At 31.3% G+C, this 22,660-nt stretch overlaps 2 protein-coding genes across 2 annotated transcripts; one reads left to right on the top strand and one right to left on the bottom strand.

The window, feature by feature from the left end:
• Positions 1 to 5,836: 5,836 nt before the first annotated feature.
• On the bottom strand, positions 5,837 to 8,214 carry LOC142617493 (protein RGF1 INDUCIBLE TRANSCRIPTION FACTOR 1). Its single transcript, XM_075790376.1, has 5 exons — positions 7,981 to 8,214; positions 7,667 to 7,846; positions 7,469 to 7,543; positions 6,846 to 6,986; positions 5,837 to 6,508 (listed from the first exon to the last, which is right to left on the bottom strand). The coding sequence occupies exons 1-5, from the start codon at positions 7,981 to 7,983 to the stop codon at positions 6,173 to 6,175; spliced, it is 735 nt and encodes a 244-aa protein (XP_075646491.1). The 5' UTR covers positions 7,984 to 8,214; the 3' UTR covers positions 5,837 to 6,172.
• Positions 8,215 to 22,007: 13,793 nt separating this feature from the next.
• On the top strand, positions 22,008 to 22,364 carry LOC142616565 (uncharacterized). The gene has a single exon (XM_075789390.1). It carries the CDS (start codon positions 22,008 to 22,010, stop codon positions 22,362 to 22,364), a length of 357 nt encoding a protein of 118 aa, XP_075645505.1.
• Positions 22,365 to 22,660: the final 296 nt, after the last annotated feature.

Genomic DNA, 22,660 nt, shown 5'->3' with positions numbered 1-22,660 from the left:
ACTTTACTCTCTAAGTTTCTATAGTCTATATACCACATACTATAAAATTTAGACATTTGTAAGTTTTATTATTATACTTCAGCGGAAAGCAATTTTTTGGTGTTTAGGATAATGGGGGTTGTTTGATAGGGTATTTGAGCAACAGGTTTTCAGTATTTAAACAATATTACACATATCTTTACATATTTTTTTCTCCCACACTTATTTTTAAAAAATACAAACAGAATAACATTAACTACCAAACGGCCCTTGGAAACCCAAGACAAAGAAAAATATTTTGGGAGATGTATTGTTGCGTACAACTAGTACAAAAAAGAAATAACCTGTGACGACAATGGTTTCTCTCTTTGCCTTTTGTCTCCCTCCACAAATTGATCACTGACCAATCATTGAATTTTTTTTATTTTTTTATTTTTGTTTTTCAAATATTTCAATTTAAGCTTTCATGTAAATTCCTAAATTACTATGTATATTTTTTCCGTTGAGACTCCCAAATAATCCAAAAAATATGGTATAATTACTTGAAATTCTTAGTATAAATAATTTAACAATATAAAAAATATAAATACGATTATGTTTTCTAAAGAATATTTTCTTTTTGAAAATCAGTAATTTCAATATTTGACATTTTTCTGATTCAAATATGGCATGTACTTATGTCATAGCTAAAGACTGACTAAAATACATTTCCACCCTCCAACATTTTTTGCTCAAATTGATTGTCTAATTTGTCTTTAAATTTTCAATTTAAGTTTTCTTAAAGGTTTCTAAGATTTTATAATACCCAAGAATTTATAAGTTTGAATTTATTGCTCAAAAAAATAGTCAGATAATTTAAACACTTTGTTTTTTTTTTTTAAATTCAATTTAACTTTTCATTATTTTGAAACTTGCAAATATTTTTTAAACAATATTTAAGAGAAATATTTTGCAAAAACAAAGATATGAATAGGATGGTGTGTAAAGTGATTGGCCTGATGGCTAAAAAAACAAAATTGGAGGATATCAATGTGTCTGGGAAAAGGCATGAACATGAACATGAAGAAGGCAAGTGTGGTAACTGTACTGACACGTGGCAGATACCCAGAGAGGACCATTAAATACTACACAACACACACACACAGACACTTGTCCTTGTACCAGGTGGGTAGAGAAAAGAAAGAAGAATTGCTCAAAGCTCTCAACTGCGACGTCAGAATCCAAATGGTACTAATTGGTCATTGGGGCCATTCACTGCTCCAATTTTTTAGTTTTTTACTCCACAACCATACAAAATGTTTTTGTTGTTTTTCTTAATTTTTTTTTTCAGCTTTTATATGATGAGCAATTTGAATTTCATCCTTCGAATTGCCTTCTTGTTTGGTAGAAGATACCAATCAACTTCATGATTTCTACAACCATTTTACTCTTGAGTTCTTTTTCTATCAAAAGATTTTATATTTCAAATTTTTTTTAGGGTAAATTTCATTTAACATATTTTGAGATTTGGGTTAATGTCAATTAAGTTCATGATTTTTCAAAACTGATTAATTTGGTCTCTAAAATCAATTTAGTCTTTAAGACCGTTGAGAAAAAATAACTAACCGGCTTAATAGTATTTAGGAACTAAGTTGGCTTTAGGGACTAAATTAGTCAATTTTGAAAAGCTTTTGACCTAGTTAATATTAGCCTAAATCTTAGAGTATATTAATGAAATTTGCATTTAAAAAAAATATCAAATGTCCAGAACTCTTCGAACGTCTAATTATTCTCTAGTGAATCTATGAGATCTATGGTAAATTTGGTTCAACTTTTTAAAACTATGTGATATAAAAAAAATGTTAGAGAATGCCCTAAAGGCATTGGATTATGAACCATTTTTAAAAATATTTGATGAAAAAATGATCAAATAATTAATTTTGTTAACAGTTTTTTAAGGGCACCTATTAACATAACCCTATAAAGATAAGTGATGATTTTATTTTGCATTTTGTTACAATTTAGGATTGTTACTCCGAAGAAAAATCACGTTTACTAAGCCGAAAGCATGATTGGAAAATTTAACCCCCAAAAAAAAATCACGTTTTGAAATTGAAAGTAGAAACAGTGGCACTAACCATTGGGGCACTTTTAATTAGTTTTCGTATCACGTTGGATGAAAGTTAGCTTGAATTTGGAGTATAATGTATCTAAAATCCCCCAAGAGAAAAAGCATATCTCAAAGGAATATATATATATATATATATATATATATATATGAGTTTCTGAAACCCAGGGTGATACAAAACCCCACCAAATCTAAAAATAATCATCTTGCCCCCCCCATATCATTTGTTCAGTTCTGGACTGGTATAGTGGGCCAAGTTACAATTCACTTATTGTTGATTGGAGTGGGTTTGGTAGTTCGGAGCAAACATAATTTCTAAACAGTAAAGGTTTGTGGAAAAGCTATGAATTTGGCTCTGCAGAAACACATGCAAACAATGTGATAAATGAAGGGCAACTACAACAAAGAATTTTCTAGAGAAAAATAAAGACCATCTCGTTTGATATGTGTTTGATATAGTTTTTATTTTGTCGAGTTAAAAATATATAAGTTGGATTTTTTTTAACTAAGCTCTATTTAAAACTAAAAGACATGGAATTATAAAAAACTGTATCTGAAAAAATGCATTGACTTAATTCATAAATTAATAGGAAGAAACGACCCCTTAAAGACCCTATGAAGTTGCACCTTTCAAACTGCATCTTAAAACTTGAACATGACACAAACTTTTTTTATTTATTGAATAATAGCAGGGGGAAAATTCATGATTTGAATATATCTGGAAATAGGAAAATTCACAACACTTTTATAATATTTTCACAACAAATCATAGGTGATAAGTTATTGGTTCTAATTTAAATATATCACTAAAATTACTTTTTTATTTATAAATAACAATCTGTAATAACCTGCTACTTATGATTTGTTGTGAAAGTGTCGTGAACATAGCATTTCTTTTAAAAGAATTCATGCACTCGTTAGGAAAAATAGTACATTCACAACATTTTCATAACAAATCCTAAGTAACAAATTGTTACTTCTAGTGGGCAAAAAGTAACTTCAGTGATGAGTTTAGATTAAAACTAGTAACAATCTACCATCTAATATTTGTTGTGAAAATATTATGAACACAACACTTCTCATTAGTTAATGAAACAACAATTATGACACTAATAATCAAAAAATGAGTAATGTTCCTAGATCAATTATAAGAAAATAATGATAAAATGAGTTATGTTTCAAGATCAATTATGACTTTATGAGACTAATAATGATAAAATGAGTTATGTTCTACTGTGAGTACAAGCATATACCAAGGGGGCAAAAAAAAAAAACTCTTCAGCTCTTACCAAAAGTGGTTGAAAGTCTCCTAATGTATAATTTAGGGGTAAGTGATATTAATAATTCAATACTCCACGTACAATCTAACATTAATGGGAGTAGGAATAGGACTGTAAAAAGGAGAGTAGTTTTCTATCTCTATCTACTTATGAAATTTGGAGAGTAATGGTAAGATAGGACGTGGGAGTAAGAGTGTAAGACATATATCTAGTGGTTAGGTTACTTTTAACTTAGGAGTAAGGCATATCTTGCGCTTTAATGATATTTTTCAATTCTTTGATGAAGAAAATTTGAGTTCAAATCTTCTTTCACCCATTCGAGTAAAACTTAAATTTTATCAATTTAACTAAAAATAAAAGGATGATTTCATCAAAAATTTAAAAAAAAAAAAATTGATATAGGATTTTATTTATCAACGACACGTTATACAGTGAAAAAAAAGAAAATATGAGCATTCTTTTAACTAAGTAGTGATATATTATCTTTTGCAGAATTAGAAGCAACACGAATACATCTTAAAGGAATTAGAATTTTATAAATAAAACATAGCATAAATGTAGGAGGAAATGCAAACACATGGGCTCCAAACATTTACAAGGAAAAAAAAAAAAAGGATATACCCCAAAATTTTGTAAAGAGAGGGGGATTAAAAAATAGGTAAACTTAGAATTGCTAAATAGTAGTAATCCCAACTAATAAAAAATTAAGTTGAGAAAGAGAAATCTCTTTGCAATTGCACAAAGAAGGGCCAACTCAAATAAAAAGAAGAATGATGGTACAGTTTCCCCAGAAGATGAAATTTAAAAATATAAATATTAGACAAAGTTATCACTCATCACACTTCTCAAATGAAGAGAGACCTTGGGAGGGAAAACAGTAAATAATTGAAGCAATTTGGTTTGGATTTTTGTCGCTATCAATTCATGATGCCCTAGGGAAGTAGGAAAAAGAAGAGGAAAGAGACAAATAGAATACGTTGTCGGTTTTTGTATTTGTTAGATATTAAGCCCCATTTGGTTAGCTGAAAAAGGAAAAAAAAAACACCTATTTTGTTTTTATTTTCGGCTTTTAGTGGGTTCATCACTAAAAAAATTGGTTTGAGACTATTCTATTTTCATTTTTAGTATCCTAAAAATTGGACTTGAATACAAAAGGTGAATATAACTTTTCAATGTTTTCATTTTCTATGAATATGAATAGTGACATTTTTAATTATTATGAGAAAAAAAAAGTTACTTTCTTTTAGTGATGTGATGAATGTAAGTGAAAGAAAAAAAAATTAATAAAAAACAATGACCAAATCCGAGTATGATGTATTCTATATCTAAATTATATATTCAAAACAACTCACAAAACACTACCAAATATAAAAATAGATGTTTTTTTTTCTATATTCTAATTTAGGATTTGAATATAGAATAAAAAAAATGAAAAGTAGATAAATCACTTTTTGAAACCAAACAAGCCAAACTTTTTTAAACATTTATTTTTTTGAAGAATAATTATGTTTATATAGTAGTATAATTTATTTTTAAATTATAAAATAAATCAATAAGAATAAACTCATTCAAACACACTATTTAATCAAGTCAAGATAGGTTAGTTCACTTTATTCTTAAAGTCGAGTTGAACTCAAGCTTTAAGACTGAGCTTTTTTTTAGTATTTAAACTTGATTAAGTAATTTCCCAGACGGTTCCGAGTTTGTTTATTATCTCTGCCAAGTTGGTAAAGTATAATAGCTTTTTTTACCCCAAAAAATATAAGTATATTAGCTTAGGGCATGCATGTTTGTTTTTCATACCGCATACCGGTATTAAGACTTTATTAATTAATTTATTTACATTTCAATAACAAACAATTTTGTATATATTTACGAATAACAAAATTAATTTTTAAAGATATATATATTAATTATTATGGCAGAGTATTATTTTTAGTGTTCAGGAATAAATTAATTATTAACTATATGGCATTGGTTTAAGGCTTTATTTATTAACTATAGGGCATTGGTTTCCCCCTCCAACTTGCCACAGGTTTCTAATATTTTTGTTTCTAGAGAGAAAAAAAATCTACAAATTTTTTTCTTTTTATTCTCCTGTAAGCTAATATGATAAATTTCTCAAAAAAAAAAAAAACCTATGATAAAAGAGAACTAGGAAACACCAAGATATTATTTTAGGAACTGTTCAATATTTTTAGTTCAGGAAAAATTGATGACGTTTGACTTATTAATTATATTAATTCCACTTTACCCATTAAATATAATGTCAAGAATTTTTGGCTGCATTAGGAGTACACACTCCTAATTTAAAGAGCTGGTGACAACAAAAAGCCAAGCATTTTGAACGATTGCCATTCTCAAACTCATCATTTCCAATACACAATGGTCAATAATTGACACTAAACTTCCAAACCAACCATTTTGAGAAATTTAAGCTAGAAAACAAAACAATAGAACACACATAATTACAATAAAGTAAAATTAATAATCATATTAACCCAGATATAGGGGAATAGCAAAATATAAAACAAGAAACTTTTGTCAGTAATTTTTACTATGAAAGTCTCTATGACCTTGTAAAAAGGAAAGGGAGGTTAAAAAAAAAACAATTTGAAGACAATGAGTCCCAACCTATATAGAGAAAGTCATCAACAAAATTGGGAGATTTTTTTACCCTTTAACCCCAAATTAACCTCATAGTTAAAAAAGTTAAAAAAAAAATATCCCAAACCCCCTTTTCTCTCTCCTTTTCTCATTAGTCCATAACTCATTGCCAATCCTTACAGTAAAGTTATAATTCATTTCAATAAAGTGGGGCTCTTTGTGGTGTTCCTTTTCGTCGGTTCATAGCCGAAATTTCGGACACTTGTGAACAAACCGGCCGACACGCCGATAAGCTACTCCTTTTCTTCCTCACAATCTCGGTTGTGGCGGTGCAAGCAAGAGTCCTACACTCCACAGTGCCACTACCACCGCCATAGCCACCTGAACCAGAAGAGGTCCGGCTAGAACCGTCCGGTTCAAGAATGGAGTCAGGGGTCATTAAACCGTCGTCTGAACCCGGTTCAGGCAAGGACATGAAATTGCATTCTAACAAGTACTTTGAAATCCCACCTGTTGTCCTAATGAGATAATCAATCTGAGAAAACAACAAAAAATAAGAGAAACCCAAGTGAGAAAAGGTGGAAATATGAAATGGGTGAGTGTCAAAATTGAGAATTTTTCATTTTTTTGTGTAGGAAAATTCAAATTTTAGAGTCTGCATGGTAGACTTCGAAAATTAGCAAAGATGAAAATTTTAAAATGTGAAAGTGAAAAAGAATTGAGTACGAGTGTGAAATGTAGACGAGGGAAGAGAATTGAGAAGTCAAATACACTCTGAGAATGAGAGAGAATTTTTAGCTTTTTTTTTTCGTTTTGTTTTGGCTGAGTGAGAATTTTGAACTTTAAGGCATGCAAGAGAGGGACTAATTAACCTTGCAGGAGAGAGAGCAGAAGAGGTATGGTTCTTGCAGGCTTCTGTCACAGGTGCTGCAAAAATTGCCGGAGCCCCTGAAGTTCCTAGTCTGTGGCCTGTGGTGCAAAAACACTACTTTTGCACTGTTTGTTGTGTATGACTGTAGAGAGAGAAAAGTTAAAGACTTTTAATTAGTACTAGTACTTTCTAGAAAATCATGTAAACCAGGGCAAAAGATGTTTAATTCAGTACACAAAACCATAAATTTATGAGTGTGTTGTTGTTCATATTTCAAAGCTTTGAAACTTTCTTCACAAAAAGGCAATAGTGCAAGGAAAGAGACTAGGGGGAAAAACCATCTGGTAAATTGGGAAAAAGATGACAGCTTTAAACATGGGGTTCCTCTCTCATCTTCAATTCTCAAATTCTAGTCCAAATAAAGTCAGTCTTCTCTGAGCAACTCTAGGACTAGGAGGAGAAGAGGAAAAAGACATATCAAAAGAAATTCAAACATGTAAAATTTCTTAGGTTTTTTACTTCTATCTAAATCATGTGTCTTCTTTACTTTTTTTTTTTTTTTAACATCGTATAATATTTAAGTTGTGGACCATGATTTTTTTTGCTTTCAAGAATTTTACTTACCTGAACAGAGGTACAGTCTATCAACTTAGCAGCATCATCCAACCTTATAACATCGTGATACACATACCTTCTTATCTGAAAGACAACACAATTAAGGATTAAAATCAGACATGTATGCACAAAGCAAGGTCTTTTTTAATTAAAAAAAAAAACCAGTTGAGAAGTTTCAAAGAGAAGAAGTTATTTTGTAGGAAAGACCTGCAAGAGTCGATGAGAGTGGTGAGGGGACAAGCAGTGAGGGCAAAGACTGATGCAACAGTCCAAGCAATAAACGTTCTTTTCATTCTTCTTAGCCTCTTCATGAATTATGCAAGCGTTGTAGAACTTCTCAGTGAGGAGCACCTCAAGCCACCGTGGTAAAATATTTGAAGCAACGAACTGTGAAAAAACCACAGGTATAGCAACCAAAGTTCAATTACTCTTTACAACAAAGAAAAAAATAAAACCAAACCTAAAAGAGAGAGACAGAGAGAGAGAGAGAGACAGAGAGAGAGGGAGAAATTATGACCCACCATGTTTTTCTTCCAGTTGTATTGGTTTCAATTTAAAAAGAGAGAGGTAGGGAGTGGTTTTTTTTTTGACAGGGCTTCGTTTCAAGAAGATATTGGTGGAGTAGCCATTATCAGAGAGAGAGAGAGAGAGAGAGAGAGAGAGAAGTGCAAGAAAAGAGAAACGGCGCCTGGCAAATTGAGAGACCAGAGCAGTATTACTGTTACCAATGAAAGAGAGAAAGAGAGATAGGATGGGTTGGCCTCATTTAAAAGAAGAGGGTGTGTGGTGTTGGACAGTACTACTAGTATTTTTTTTTTTTTTTGGGGAGAAAAGTACTACTAGTATTTGATTGAATAGTATTTTCACAATTTTGCACTAAATTGACTAATTTATTATAAGCAAAGACATTGGTACTAAGATACTAATAAATATAAAGTAGAGAAGCAGATTTAAAGTAATATATAAATGTGTTTCGGTTTCCCTTTCTACTCTCTATTGCTCTGTGTACTGAGAGATCCCATGTCCCGAAAACCCTAACCAAATGCTTCTTTTATGAAATGGAATTGTTGGCTAATTGGCTCTCTCTCTCTCTCTCTCTCTCTCTCTCACTCTGTGGCTGTGCTAAGTGCTACATGACAAGACAGGAAGTAGTGACTTTTCTCATTTCTCGGTAGAAAACGGTAAAAAAAGGATGCAAGCTGGAATGGAGCTTTGAAAATGACTATTTTTTGAATATCGTCATGCCAGTTTTACCCATAATGCTTTCTAGGATGTGCCCATATCATCCTCAAATATAAAACCAGAGATTATTGTTATTGCATATTCTTTTACCGAAAAACAAGGGTTTTGATGGATCATATTTGTCAATGACTCAAATGGCATACAAGAATCAATGCCTTGTTAAATTCTATGGTTATTGTTATTGTTATTGTTATTGTTATTGCAGTAAGCTTCAAACGTGGACTTTGTAAAAGTGGCATGATTGCATATTGAAGACTTTGTAAGAGTGACAGCAAGTTTCTCTGACCTATACAATGATTTTTGAAGGCTAAGAATACTTGCCCAAAAAATGCAGAAGAATCTTTTACTCGTATGGTTTAAATTCTTTATATGGTGGTAGGTTAAATATTTAAAGAAAAAAAAAAGAAATAGATATTATTCAGAAAAAATATTCACAAAAAATTGTGGCACGATTGCATAATGAAGACTTTGTAAGAGTGAAAGCAAGATTCTGACCTATTTATAAATTTTGGAGGCAAAGAATACTTACCCAAAAAATGAAGAAGGATCTCTACTCTAAGCATAGTTAGTAAAGCCATAAATTTAGAAATTTAGTACCACAAAAAGCTATTTTATTTGTTTTACCACTCTACTTTAGAAAACACCAAATATTAGTGATTTTATTTTAGCTTTTTACACAATAAAATAATACAATAAAATAATATATTTACTATAATAAACAACAACCACCATCACCAACACAATAAAATAATATAAGTTTTAATAAAAAAAAAAATTTACCTTCTTAGTTATAGCTGTGCGCCGTAGTTCAAAAGCCAAAATTTTTGGCTTTCCCTCCACCATTGTAGCATGCTTTTGGTATTAGTGGTGCTAAAAATAGTAATATGACTTTTTAGCACCACTAATACTAATGATTAAATTCTCAATATGGTTGTTGGTTCAATTGACCAAAAAAAAAATGTTATTCTGAAAAAAAAAATCACAAAAAAATTGGTTTAATGGATAAAATCACTTATAAGATGTGATTTTAAATTAAATTGTGCCCCTACACCAAAAATAAAGTAATTACTATATTGACTCAATATGTTCAAATCCTACAACCAAAAAAAAAAAAAAGAAACTCAATATCATGATGGTTCGCATGCAACAAACTCAATCTTATAAAGATATTTTAAACCCACAACAGAAGTGAATACTATAAATTTTATTGCTATATAAACAAAATCTCATATGGTTTGAGAATGTTTCTTTTCAAAAAATTAAAGTATACTTTTAGCCTTTCAAGTTTTGGGTTATTTCATTTTGACAATTTATATTTCATAATATTTATTTGGACATTTCACGATTGATTTTGTTTTTATATTGTTATTGCCATCCATTTTCATCAGTAATTTGATCATGCATAATATGGTTTTATAATTATAAGAATAAAATTCTTGCATTCCACAACATTTTAAAGCTACTACTTCATGGAATAGTTAAATATTAATATCACTTAAAAACCATATGACTAACATAAATGGATAATATAGTCAATGTAAAAATGGAATCAAATATGAAGTGCCAAAATTAAACTTTTGAAACATAAATTGTAAAAATGAAAACAGCTCTAAATTTGAAAGACCAAAAGTGCTCCTTGATCTTTTTAAAATTATTGTATATTAGCACACATTTGTGTGTAATTGTGTCATGAATGCCTAAATAGTAAATAATGGGGAAGAAATCAAACATAACAACAAATGTTACTCTTCTATTAACAAATATGACCCCTTTTTTTAAATCTAATTTCATGTCTACCACGATCAATTAGGATTCTTTTAGGATTCCTTAACTCTCTTTAGGCTTTTCTAATGTATTTTGATATAAGTTAGTGGTTGTAAGCCAGTGGGCATGAAGATTTATATTGCACTTAAATGAATCTTTAAACTTGCTACTTCTTGCGGCTATCCATTGTGTTGGTTGTTATTAAGGCATTATCTTTGCATGATTTTTTTTTTTTTTTTGGAGAAACATCTTTGCATGATTTGATGGCTAATGAATGAGACAATAACATATTCAATGACAGGGATCAAGGACATTCCAACATAAGGGACAAATTTCTCAATTTATGGCAAGCCAACTATCAAGCACTTTCCTATATTAAAAAAAAAAAAAGACCCCTGTCAAACGCTACATGGCATAGGAAGCGTGACAACCATGATGAACAAAAAATTTTGTTTATTAATTCAAAGATTTACACTAAGTTTTACCTCATAGTCAACATATTTGGTAACGTGTTCCCGAATACAACAAAATTCCATTATATGATGGAATAAGTGTAACTAGGACTTCATCAATTGGATTCTTGATTTGGAGGATTTATTATTATTATTATTATTGGTAGATTCATGATGAAGAAAAAGTAAATACTTGTGTATAATAAGTTAAATAGTGATGAAAATCTTGTGTTGTGCTTTAATTTTGACTTCTTTTCATACTATTTTGAGCATTAAATCTTTTTCCGTGTTTTTTTTTTTTAAATAAATTATACTATTGTCTAATTTAAGTGTATATGTATGTAAGGTTTTTTCTTGAAAACTTGAATTCTAACCCTTGCCTCCACACTCCGCAAACACTTAACACTTACAAAATAACTATCGCGCTAAGAGTGAGCAGACTACAAATGTTTAGTTGAACCTTGAATGGTGATGATCATGGCAAATTTGCATTGGTGAGCTATTAGTTCTGTGAATGAACAAAGCTGGTATAGTAGGTTGATGAACATCGAACAATGGGCATATCATTAATCTTTTATTTAATTTTTTTATGGTGCATATCATTAATTCTATCACTATACCAAAACCAACGGATAATGTATAATAAATGAGATGACTGCATATTTCTCCTAACTCTGGGAGCTCAAAGTCACTTACAATTATAAGCCAGGCAAAGTCAATCTTGATCAGTAGGCTTTGAAAAAACCTCCAGCCCATGTTTACCGTTGGCTTCTTTCTTTCTTGGTTTTTCCTTTCTCTTATGATTATTATTATTATTATTATTATTATTATTGGGTGTAACCGGAATTAGCTTAATTTACACATTACAACATTAACATTAATAGTGAGTTTTATTTAGCTCAATTGGTAAAGTCTTTGATAGTTAAATAAGAGATTTAGAGCATGGTTTTGAAATTCGCATCATTCATTGAACCATAAAAGGAGGAGGTTCAAGGTTTTTGAGGTCGAACCGAAGTTGAACTGAGGTCGAACCGTGATAACGTCATACTTAATTTAATAATTAATTTAAGCCTAAATATAGATATTAAATTTATAAAACTAGCAAAATTGACTAATATATCTATATATGTGAGGAAAATTTAATGATTTTCAAGCATATATTTAATAATTAAATAATAAAGTTAATAAAATAAAATAATAACCATCAAAACATTAAAATTTATTATTAATTTTTGAAGTAAAGTTGAATATCTTTAAAGGATTTTAATTATAATTTTTTTTATATTCCTTGTAAGATATGGATAATTTAATTAAATATAATAGAATTGTATTAAGTTGTTTTTATAAAAATAAAAAAAAAAAAAAAAAGAACTGGGGTTGAACCTCACGGTTCAGGCCATCGGTTCTGCATGAACCGTGTGGTCCAACCCCAGTTAAGGGGTTCATAAAATTAACAATAATTCCGGTTCTCTATGCTTGAAAACCCACTTTTCATCCTAGGTCTTGGTTTTCCCGGTCAAACCTCTCAATCTGGTTCGAATTTGAAAACAATGATTTAGAGTTCAATCTCCATCTACGTAAAAAAACTAATTAATATCTTAATTTAATGATAAAAAATTATCATTAAAAATAAACGCCATAAATTAAAACTTTTTAAAAAATAATAATAATAATAAATTACCGATTATTTAAAAAAATTAAATTTTTAAAAAGAAGTATGGACTTTAATTATTTAACTATTATTATTCTAAAATATACCATGCTTGTGCTTCATATCGCATTAAGGCTAGAATATAGGTTCCATACCTATATGTAAATATGGCCCACATTAGTTGCAAGCTTCATATCATATTAATGCTGGAATATAGCTACCTATATGTAGACAGGGCACACGTTTGTCTATGCAACTAGCTAGTTGCATTTTTATTAGTTGACAAAGATTTTGTTCCTATGTGAGTGTAGACTCACATGCAGGCATGAAGCCATGAAGTATATCCGATAGTCATAGGAGAAAGTGAAGTGTTACTTTCACGTTTAATAGGTCTCATATGTTTGTGAGGGAGACATTGTATATAAGATAATTTTTCCAACAATAAATAGAGATGGATATGTCAATAGGCCAAAGAACCATTAAAATTAATGATTTAAGACTTTAATTTGTTCTATTAGAGCATCCCATTATTTTTTCTAATTCTATCACATTTTACCATTTAAAAATCCACTTTATCAATTATATCATACCATTTTATAATTTTCCAACATCAAAACTTTTATTTTTCTATTCTACTTATTAAAATAATATATCTACGTAATTAAATAATATATCCCCCAATCACCCTTATTTACAATACAATACAATCACCACCACCGCTGCACTACAACACTAACACCACCTCCACCACTGGCACCCCATAATCTACCGTCAATACAAAAAAAAAAAACAGAGCAACCCACGGTCAAACACAGCAACCCATTAGAGCCATCACCAGTAAACTCACATAGCAACCCGTCGGAGCCATCACCAGCAAACCCACGCCGCTGCACCACCAGACCCACACAACCCACATGACCCAACACTAACCCAGCTCGATTTTGTTGAAGTTCGAAGGAAGCGGATTCGCCGCTGGGAAGGGAAGTTGATTTTGTTGACCCATGTGGAGAAGGAAAAATGAAAGAAAGAGAGACCGTTGCCGGAGAAGGAAAAAAGTAGAGACCCACCACCGCCGATCTAGAAACCCACCACGCGGAGAAGGAAAAATGAAAGAGAGAGAGAGTTGCCGAAGAAGGAAAAACGCCGTTGCACCACCGTCGATCTGGAAACCTACCATGCTGATCTAGAAAGGGCAGACCAAGAACAAGAACAAGGGAGAGAAGAGCTAGAAGACGTACAGAGAAAGAGAGAGAAAAGAATGGATAAAATAGATTAAAAGAAGAATAAAATAGATTAAAATTTATACCATTGGAGCTACAGTGCGGTTCTACATTTAGAACCGCACTGTAGCTCAATTGTATTTTTTCTACAATAATGATAGTTTACCACAATCGGTGCTGGGCTTAAATAAGACTCAATGGGATATAAGCCTTACATTTGGCATATTCCATAGTCAATGATGATGCTCTTACGACAAAAATAATTTTGTTATTCTTGATGGAAAACATTTTTCCTTCTGACTTACTTAAATATCTTTATTTTTTTATTTCCTTTTAACATAGCAAATTTCAAATTTCTACAATTTAAAAAGTAATTAAATATTCTTCTTAAAAATTGTGTTATTACTAATACAAAGCAAATATTTCTATAATTACATTAATTATATAGAATTGCCATAATTTAGGTGATGAGCCAAGAGTTGGAATGTCATTGTCACCATAGTAAGAACTGGATGCAAAATTTCCTTTAAACATGCTATTTCGTACAGCTCTGCTAGAGATGGCCCTCATGGTTGAAATTTATCTCTCACATGTAGTTATCATTTTTATTTTTCTTTTTTGCTGAAATTTGTCTTTTTTCTGTTCTTTATACTAGCATGTACAGCTTTAGATTAATATGCTTGCGGATGTAGACGTTATACACACACACACAAAAAAAAAAAGAAAAAAAAAAAAAGAGAGATAGAAAAAATAGTTGCATTAACAATTGCCTGTTAACAACAATTTTTTTTATAATTTTTTGGACAATTTTTTTTTTGTCTTTTTCATATTTATTTATTTATTTTGCATCTTAACAAGCACTGACGGGTGCTTGTTAAGAAAATACATTTCCTTATCTTTGCTTAAAATAATAAGCGAGTAAAAATATATTTCTACCTAAGAAAAAAGTAAAATATAAAAAGTTGTACATAAGTTTTATGGTACTAAAAATAAGTTGGATTTCAATCTTCTCCAAACACAGACTTGTTTTAAAAGTGAAGCTAATTTATTTTTTACTTTGTTTTTTTAACATGGGTACTGAGAGCATTTTTAGCTGATTCTTTAAATTTTTGTACTGTTTGGAAAATGAACAGTGACATTTAACTATTACCTATCAACTTTTTCAAATACACTTTTCAACAGATTATCTATCATATTCTCTATCTCATTTAAATATTATTTCTTCATTTATTGTTTATTCTTTTTTTAATCATCATTTATTTTTTTTTAACAACTATATTTTTCAATAAGAAGTATTATGTTCACAATATTTTACGCAATACTTTCAAAAAAAATTTATGTGGAAAGTTATTATTAGTTCTAATTTGAACTTACCACTGAAATTATTTTTTTACTTGCCAATATTAACTAATAACAATCTGTTACTTAAAATTTATTGTGAAAATATTGTGGTAGTATTTTCCATTTAGGATTTTTTTATTTTTTATATTATTTTTCTTTCTTTCATTTCATTTTCATCTATACACATTTGATTTCTTTTTTTCTTTTTTCTTGTTTTTCTCCTCCACACAACTCCTATCTCTATCCCCACTTCTTTTATTTTCTTTTACACCTCAAGAACATTCCAACACATCAGAGAGAGAGAGAGAGAGAGAGAGAGAGAGAGAGAGAGAGAGAGAGAGAGAGAGAGAGAGAGAGAGAGAGAGAGAGAGAGAGAGAGAGAGAGAGAGAGAGAGATTGCTGCTCGTTTGCCGGTGGAGATCGGCGTTCACCATGCAGCACTACCATGTCCACCGTCTCACTGCCGCTCGTCCTCCTCCCCACCACCAGGCTGGGTCAGATCGACTTGCTTTTTTTTTCTTTTTTTCATATTTGCTTGTTCTTATTCAATTTTATTTTAAGAATTGGATTTTGTTTTGTATTTGGATTGTGTGAGAAATGGAGAGAATGATTCAAATCGGCTTCTATTTTTTTTCTTGATATTTTATTGTTGTTCTAATTTTTTGTTGTTGTTGTTGTTGTTGATCTGCTATTGTTGTTGTTTTGATTTTAGATTTGTTGTTTAATTTATATCAGTTTTATGAGAGCAAGAATTGTTTTGTGAGAGAATGAGAGAAAAGAAGAAGCAATGGAGAGAATGAGAGAAAAAAGAAATGTGGAGGAGAGAGAAAGAATTGATATAATAAAGGACCGGTGTAATTTTTTAATCCCAAAAATGGGATTGCTAATGTACAGTAGCCCATCAAATTTGATGAGCTACTGTTCATGAGCAAAAAAAAACCCAAGTATAGAGAAGCTATTGGAGATCATTTTTATGGTCTCATTCTCTATTATAGACAATATTTTGCCTTTAGCTATACCATTGGAGATGCTCTTAGAGTAAAGGTAAAATATTGTCTATAATAGGTAAAGGTAAAATATTGTCTATAATAGAGAATGAGACCATAAAAATGGTCTCCAATGGATTCTCTATACATGATTTTTTTTTTTTTGCTAATGAACAGTAGCTCATCAAATATGATGGGCTACTGTTCATTCTTCAAATGTTTTTTTTCTATTATAATAATCAGATATTGAATAAAAAAAATGTTGAAAGATGAGTAGTTGTTAAAAAAAGAATAAAGAATGAATGAAGAAATAATATTTAAATGAAATAAAGAATGTGATAGATAATCTATTGGAAAATGTATTTGAAAAAGTGGGTAGGTAATAGCTAAATGTCACTGTTGATTCTTCAAACAGTACAAAAATTTGAAGAATCTACTAGAAATGCTCTAGGTAGGGAACTCTCACTTTTTTAATTTCTATTAGAGAAAAAAGATTGGAACTTTAGTTTATGCTTGAGTAAATATTTTAGGCCAAAAAATTCTTTGCTATTTTATTGAAACTGTCAGGAATTCCTCGCCGGAAACCTCATCCTACATGTTAAAATGGTAACTCCCACAACCCGGCTTGTAATTCTAGTCCGTGCATAACCATTGTTTAGGGGCTATCAAATAAATGAAATAATCAATGCTCTTGAGAAAAGGCATAGCCATTGTCAGCACTTGTGTCACCTCACAAAAATTCATGTTTCTTTTATCTTCTCCTACTTCTTCTTTTTTTAATTTTTTTTAAAACTACTTTTCAAAATCACCCTGCTAGTTTTTTTTTTTGTTTTTAAATCACCCTGCTAGTTATTTCGTATATATGTTTTATTATTTAACAATATGTTTGAAAGTTAGGGTGATTAAAATATTATATAAAAATATGTGTAATATTATTTAAAAATTAAAAATTATTGTTTGAAATGGTGTACCAAACATATATTCTAAACTCTATTTCAATAAAATATCAAAATTTTTTAATACCTTCTCTCTTTTCAAATACCACAACTACACTACCATTTCCATTTTTTTTTCTTCTTAAAAGAAAAAGAATAAAGGACTAAAATGCTAATGAATAGTTTTAGTGTAAATTAGTATAATTATTGTAGCTTTGGATGAATTTTGTACAATTTTACATAAAGTTGATGAGGTGGTTTTTAATATTAATTAGGCAAAATTTTGCTCTTAAGCTATTTTGCATAAACTTATGCAAGTTCCTCAATAAGTATTTTTTTGGATAAAAAAAAGGTGAAATCTTCATAGCAAGCCATTTTCTACGCCCATGCTTGATGGCCTCACAAATTTTAATACTAATACGTTTTACACAATTTAAATCTATGCTTTGATTAAGGTAAAACAGACGAGGTGCTTGATCATTAGACTTAAAATTTTAGATTTATCTTATACCTTTTATGTGATAATCATTCTATAAAATACAAAATTCTAATGAACTAAAGGCAAAGATCTATGTTTAAGTTTTGAGAAAGAAATTTCATTCACATATTTATTTAAATTAGACTAAAAAAATTAAATAAAGAAGGGAAGTGGGAAGTGTGAGGGGGTAGCATTAGAAAAGCAAAGAGAGAAATGTTGCTACTTGACAGGTGAGATTATGTGAGGGTGCAGACAAAGAGAGAGATAGAGATGGGTTCGATGATGGCGTATGGCCGTACGTATATAACATCATCATGCAGCAGAATCAGCAGCAGCATGCAGCAGAAGCAGCAGCACTACATTTTGCAGCAGCAGCCAAGGACGTAAAGGCAGCCACCCAACAGTTTCTCTGAGCACAGCAGCAGCACCTAGCTAGCCCGACCTCATCTCCAGTATCAGCTTTGCTCTCCACATATTAACAATAGCTGATACCAAATCGTATCCCTCGAGATCTCTTCCTTTATTACGTGAATTGACTACTAAAAGTGAGTGATATGAAATGAACCCCCATTATTATATTAAAATTTTTTTTTTTTGCCAAACTCTTGCTTAAGGTCTTTGGGGTTGGTTTCCCACGCGTGGTCAAGTTTCCATTACTTAAGTCTTGGATTTGTGACAACACAGGGGCAACTGGGTCATGCTTTTCTTCTTTTTTAGAGAGGAGGGTGGGCAAGTCAAAAGGTCAAAGATACTACTCTCTTTTTGGTATCGTATTCTAAAGCTTTTTTCTCAAAAATTATTGTAGACATTACCAGCAATTATGGTGAACATTAATGATTGTCACGTTAATTCAGTACTACAAATGATGCCCCAACAATAAGTCTCTTTTCTTATATCATCATCAATCAATTGATAGTAGATGCTCTATACAAAGTTTGATAATTTGTCAAATTTGTTTAGGGGCTAAGTCTATGTTTCGTGAGTTTTTGAGTTCACAGTTTTATCCACACCTTTTCATTAGAAAGAAAGCTTTTGGTAAAGCAATAGAGTATGTTATTAATTATAATATTAAACGAAACAATTACATAGGAATGGGTGCATTTTGGAATATGTTTCGGAAAGTGTTTGGTTTGTATGAAACATAATGAACACAAACAAAAATATAAACAAGTCCACGATATCAAAATTATCTGTCCAGGTCTAGCAAATTCAACTCCCACACCTATCAAAGCTTACCATCATTGACCCATACGGCTACCAAACTTGTATTTATAGCCCCAGCCACGCAACGGCAACTGAAAGTAGAGAAAAGAAGCAAAAGAGAGATGTGAGGATAGCAATTAGCAAGGTTTTGGGGGGAGGGAGCGTTGAGGGTTTGTTGTGAAATAGTGCGGGAAATTGTTTTACATTTTCTCAAGGGCGTAAATGAGGAGTCTTTTGGGTAAATATTGGTAAAAATGAAGTTTTTTGGGGTTATAGTCACTGCTCGAAGTTATTTGGGAAAATGAGGAGAGAGAGTGAATTTCGGCAACAGTGTTGCCGAAATTCGAAGAAAAGTATGAGAGAGAAAATTCAAACTGAGGAGAGAGAAATTTTGAGAATTTCGGCAACAAGGTGTTGAAATTCCTTCTGCCCAAACCCTGCCCGCTTCACTGAGTGCCCATGCGCGTGAGTGCCAAAAGGAAAAAATAAAAAAGGTTTGTGGCAATCCCATTGCCGAAAATGGAGGGAAAAGAAAAAAAAAAAAAAGAAGAGAATTACAGCAATGGGATTGCCGAAATAGGGGGGAAAGAAAAAGAAAAAAAAAAAAAAAAGTGGCCATGTAGTGCCGAAATAGGAAAAAAAAAAAAAGGAAAATTGGCAATGGGGTTGCCGAATAGGGAAAAAAAAAAAGGAAAATTGGCAATGGGTTGCCGAAATAGGGAAAAAAGAAAAATGGCAATGGGGTTGCCGAAATAGGGAAAAAAAAAAAAGGAAAATTGGCAATGGGGTTGCCGAAATAGGGGGGAAAGGAAAAAAAAAAAAGAAAAAAGAAAATTGGCAATGGGGTTGCCGAAATAGGGGGGAAAAAGGAAAAAAAAAAGAAAAAAAAAAAGAAAATTGGCAATGGGGTTGCCGAAATAGGGGGGAAAAAGGAAAAAAAAAAAAAAAAAAAAAAAAAAGAAAATTGGCAATGGGGTTGCCGAAATAGGGGGGAAAGGAAAAAAAAAAAAAAATGGCAATGGGGTTGCCGAAATAGGGGGGAAAAGGAAAAAAAAAGAAAAGAAAAGAAAATTGGCAATGGGGTTGCCGAAATAGGGGGAAAAGGGAAAAAAAAAAAAATGGCAATGGGGTTGCCGAAATAGGGGGGAAAAGGAAAAAAAAAAAAAAAAAAATTGGCAATGGGGTTGCTGAAATAAGGGGGAAAGGAAAAAAAAAAAAACGGAAAATGGGCAATGGGGTTGCCGAAATAGGGGGAGAAAAAAAAAAAAAAAAAGGTGGCCATGTAGTGCCACATTTGTTTTTTTTTTTCTTTCCCCCCTATTTCGGCAACCCCATTGCCAATTTTCCTTTTTTTTTTTCTTCCCCCCCCTATTTCGGCAACCCCATTGCCAATTTTCCTTTTTTTTTTTTTTCCTATTTCGGCACTACATGGCCACCTTTTTTTTTTTTTTTCCCTATTTTGGCAACCCATTGAGAATTTTCCTTTTTTTTTTTTCCTATTTTGGCACTACATGGCCACTTTTTTTTTTTTCTTTTTCTTTTTCTTTCCCCCCTATTTCGGCAATCCCATTGCTGTAATTCTTTTTTTTTTTTTTTCCCTCCATTTTCGGCAATGGGATTGCCGCAAACCTTTTTTATTTTTTCCTTTTGGCACTCACGCGCATGGGCACTCAGTGAAGCGGGCAGGGTTTGAGCAGAAGGAATTTCGGCAACACTGTTGCCGAAATTCTCAAAATTTCTCTCTCCTCAGTTTGGATTTTTTCTCTCATACTTTTCTTCGAATTTCGGCAACACTGTTGCCGAAATTCACTCTCTCTCCTCATTTTCCCAAATAACTTCGAACAGTGACTATAACCCCAAAAAACTTCATTTTTACCAATATTTACCCAAAAGACTCCGTAAATGAGTGTGGTTTTACAGTTAACTTAAAATTATTTTTAATTTGACCAGCATTTCAAGCTGGGCCAAACAGCAAACACGCAAATATGAGGAAAATATTTTCAGCAAAAACAAACATAGCACACATACCTTCTCACAACTGTATAACAACTGTATGAGGCTCACAAATTATTAAAATGATGATTAATATATTCGATGATTATGATACCTTCTTCTCGATGAGGATGTATCGCAAAATGGGACTACAGGGTGCTTTCATAAGAATGGATGACTTATTTAAAATGAGAAACAAAATACTTAAAAAAATACCTTGACTCGAGATGTTAATGTCAAGGGTTAGTTTAGTAGTTTTTAAGCCTAATGTTATTGGGAAATGTTATCTAATATCCTTAGGGCATTAGTTTAAGAACTATTTTTAGAAATAATTTCTTTAGAAAATGATAAAATAATAAATGTTGTTAAACGTTTTTTATATTTTTCATAAAAATAGTGTCAAAACTTTTCACAACTGTATAAGGCTCACAAATGATCAAAATGATGATTAGTATATCCGATGATTGAAATACTTTCTTTTCAATGAGGATGTATCACAAAGTGGGACTAGAGGGTACTTTTGTAAGAATGAATGACTTATTTAAATTGAGAGACAAAATACTTTAAAAAAAAAAAACCTTGACTCGAGATATTAAGGGCATGTTTGTTTAATCATCTCAAATTCACAATTTTACATTTTAAACAACATTACACACATTTTTACACATTTTTTCATCCACACATATTTCAAAAAATTACAAAAATCTTATCTCAAACTACTCTACCAAACACCCCTAAATGTCAAGGGTTAGTTTAGTAGTTCTTAAGCCTAATGTTACTGGGAATGTTATTGGGAAATGTTAACCAATACTCTTAAGACATCAGTTTAAAAACTATTTTTAGAAATGACAAAACTTAGGTACATTACCTTAGGTATTGTTTCTTAAGTTCCCCTTTTAAAATTCAAACATGTGGCTACTTAATTAAAAAATACATTTTCATCTTATGAGAAAAAATTCATATAGCAGAATCTTAAAAGGAAAACCTAAAGAACATCATTTAAGTATTGTACCTAAATCTTGTCTTATTAGAAATATTTTATTCAGAGAATGATAAAATAATAAATGTTGTTGACAACTTTTTATATTTTCTATGAAAGTGGTGTTAAAACTTTTCTTTTTATGATTTAATAACTATTGTCTAAAGGACATCCGTTAACATGATTCATTTCCGATATCTTTTTGGAGAATATGGTTTAATGATACGTTAATTCAATAACCAGCATTTTGGGCACTAAGAACTTATTTAGTACTAACATTTGGGGAAGCAATTGGAGCTCTTTCAATGCCCATCCCCCTGCCTCAATCCGTAGCAGATGTGGAGGCCCTTGCCTGTCGCAGAGCTGTGCAATTCGCTGCAGAAATTGGACTGAATCGGGTTGTTTTCGAAGGTGACTCTTTGGTGATCATCAATGCACTTACCACTGATTCTGGGGTCTTGGCCTCCTATGGAACTGTCCTAGATGACATACGTGTGATGATTTTGGGTTTTCAAATGGTAGGATTTAAGTATGTGCCCCGCATTTGTAATGCAGTAGCTGATGGTCTGGCTAAGAAAGCAAAATCAGCTGTAGGTTTGCAGGTCTGGCTTGAGGATATTCCCTCAGACATTGTCCCTCTTGTTTTAAGGGATGTCCATTAACTTGTATTTGTCTCTTGTTTTGAATAAATTCCTAGACCTGTGGTCTGGTTTCTCAAAAAAAAAAAACATTTGGCACGTGGGGACTGGCATAGCGAAGTTGTAGAATAACTGCATTTAAACCAAAGCTAAATTTTGTATTGTAATGAACAATATGGCTGGAAATTTCATTTTAGTTATTAAACCGTTATGGATGAGCCCCTAGAAACATACCAATTAAAACATCAAGTTGTTTCGGCCTGTATCAGCCATTTCAAATTGTTTCGTCAATTTTGGTTGGTGAATGTAATTTGAGCCTG

The sequence above is a fragment of the Castanea sativa genome, chromosome 11 (assembly GCF_040712315.1).
Source record: "Castanea sativa cultivar Marrone di Chiusa Pesio chromosome 11, ASM4071231v1".
In the NCBI taxonomy this organism is placed as follows: domain Eukaryota; kingdom Viridiplantae; phylum Streptophyta; class Magnoliopsida; order Fagales; family Fagaceae; genus Castanea; species Castanea sativa.
The sequence above is the reverse complement of the archived record's forward strand: the minus strand, read 5'-3'. Positions and strand labels throughout refer to the sequence as shown.

Coding starts and splice junctions, on each gene's coding strand:
- LOC142617493 (XM_075790376.1), bottom strand. Junction 7,544..7,666: donor ACTCTCATCGACTCTTGCAG/GTCTTTCCTACA, acceptor GTTGTCTTTCAG/ATAAGAAGGTATGTGTATCA. Junction 6,509..6,845: donor TCTGCTCTCTCTCCTGCAAG/GTTAATTAGTCC, acceptor TTGTTTTCTCAG/ATTGATTATCTCATTAGGAC.
- LOC142616565 (XM_075789390.1), top strand. CDS start 22,008: ATGCCCATCCCCCTGCCTCAATCCGTAGCAGATGTGGAGGCCCTTGCC.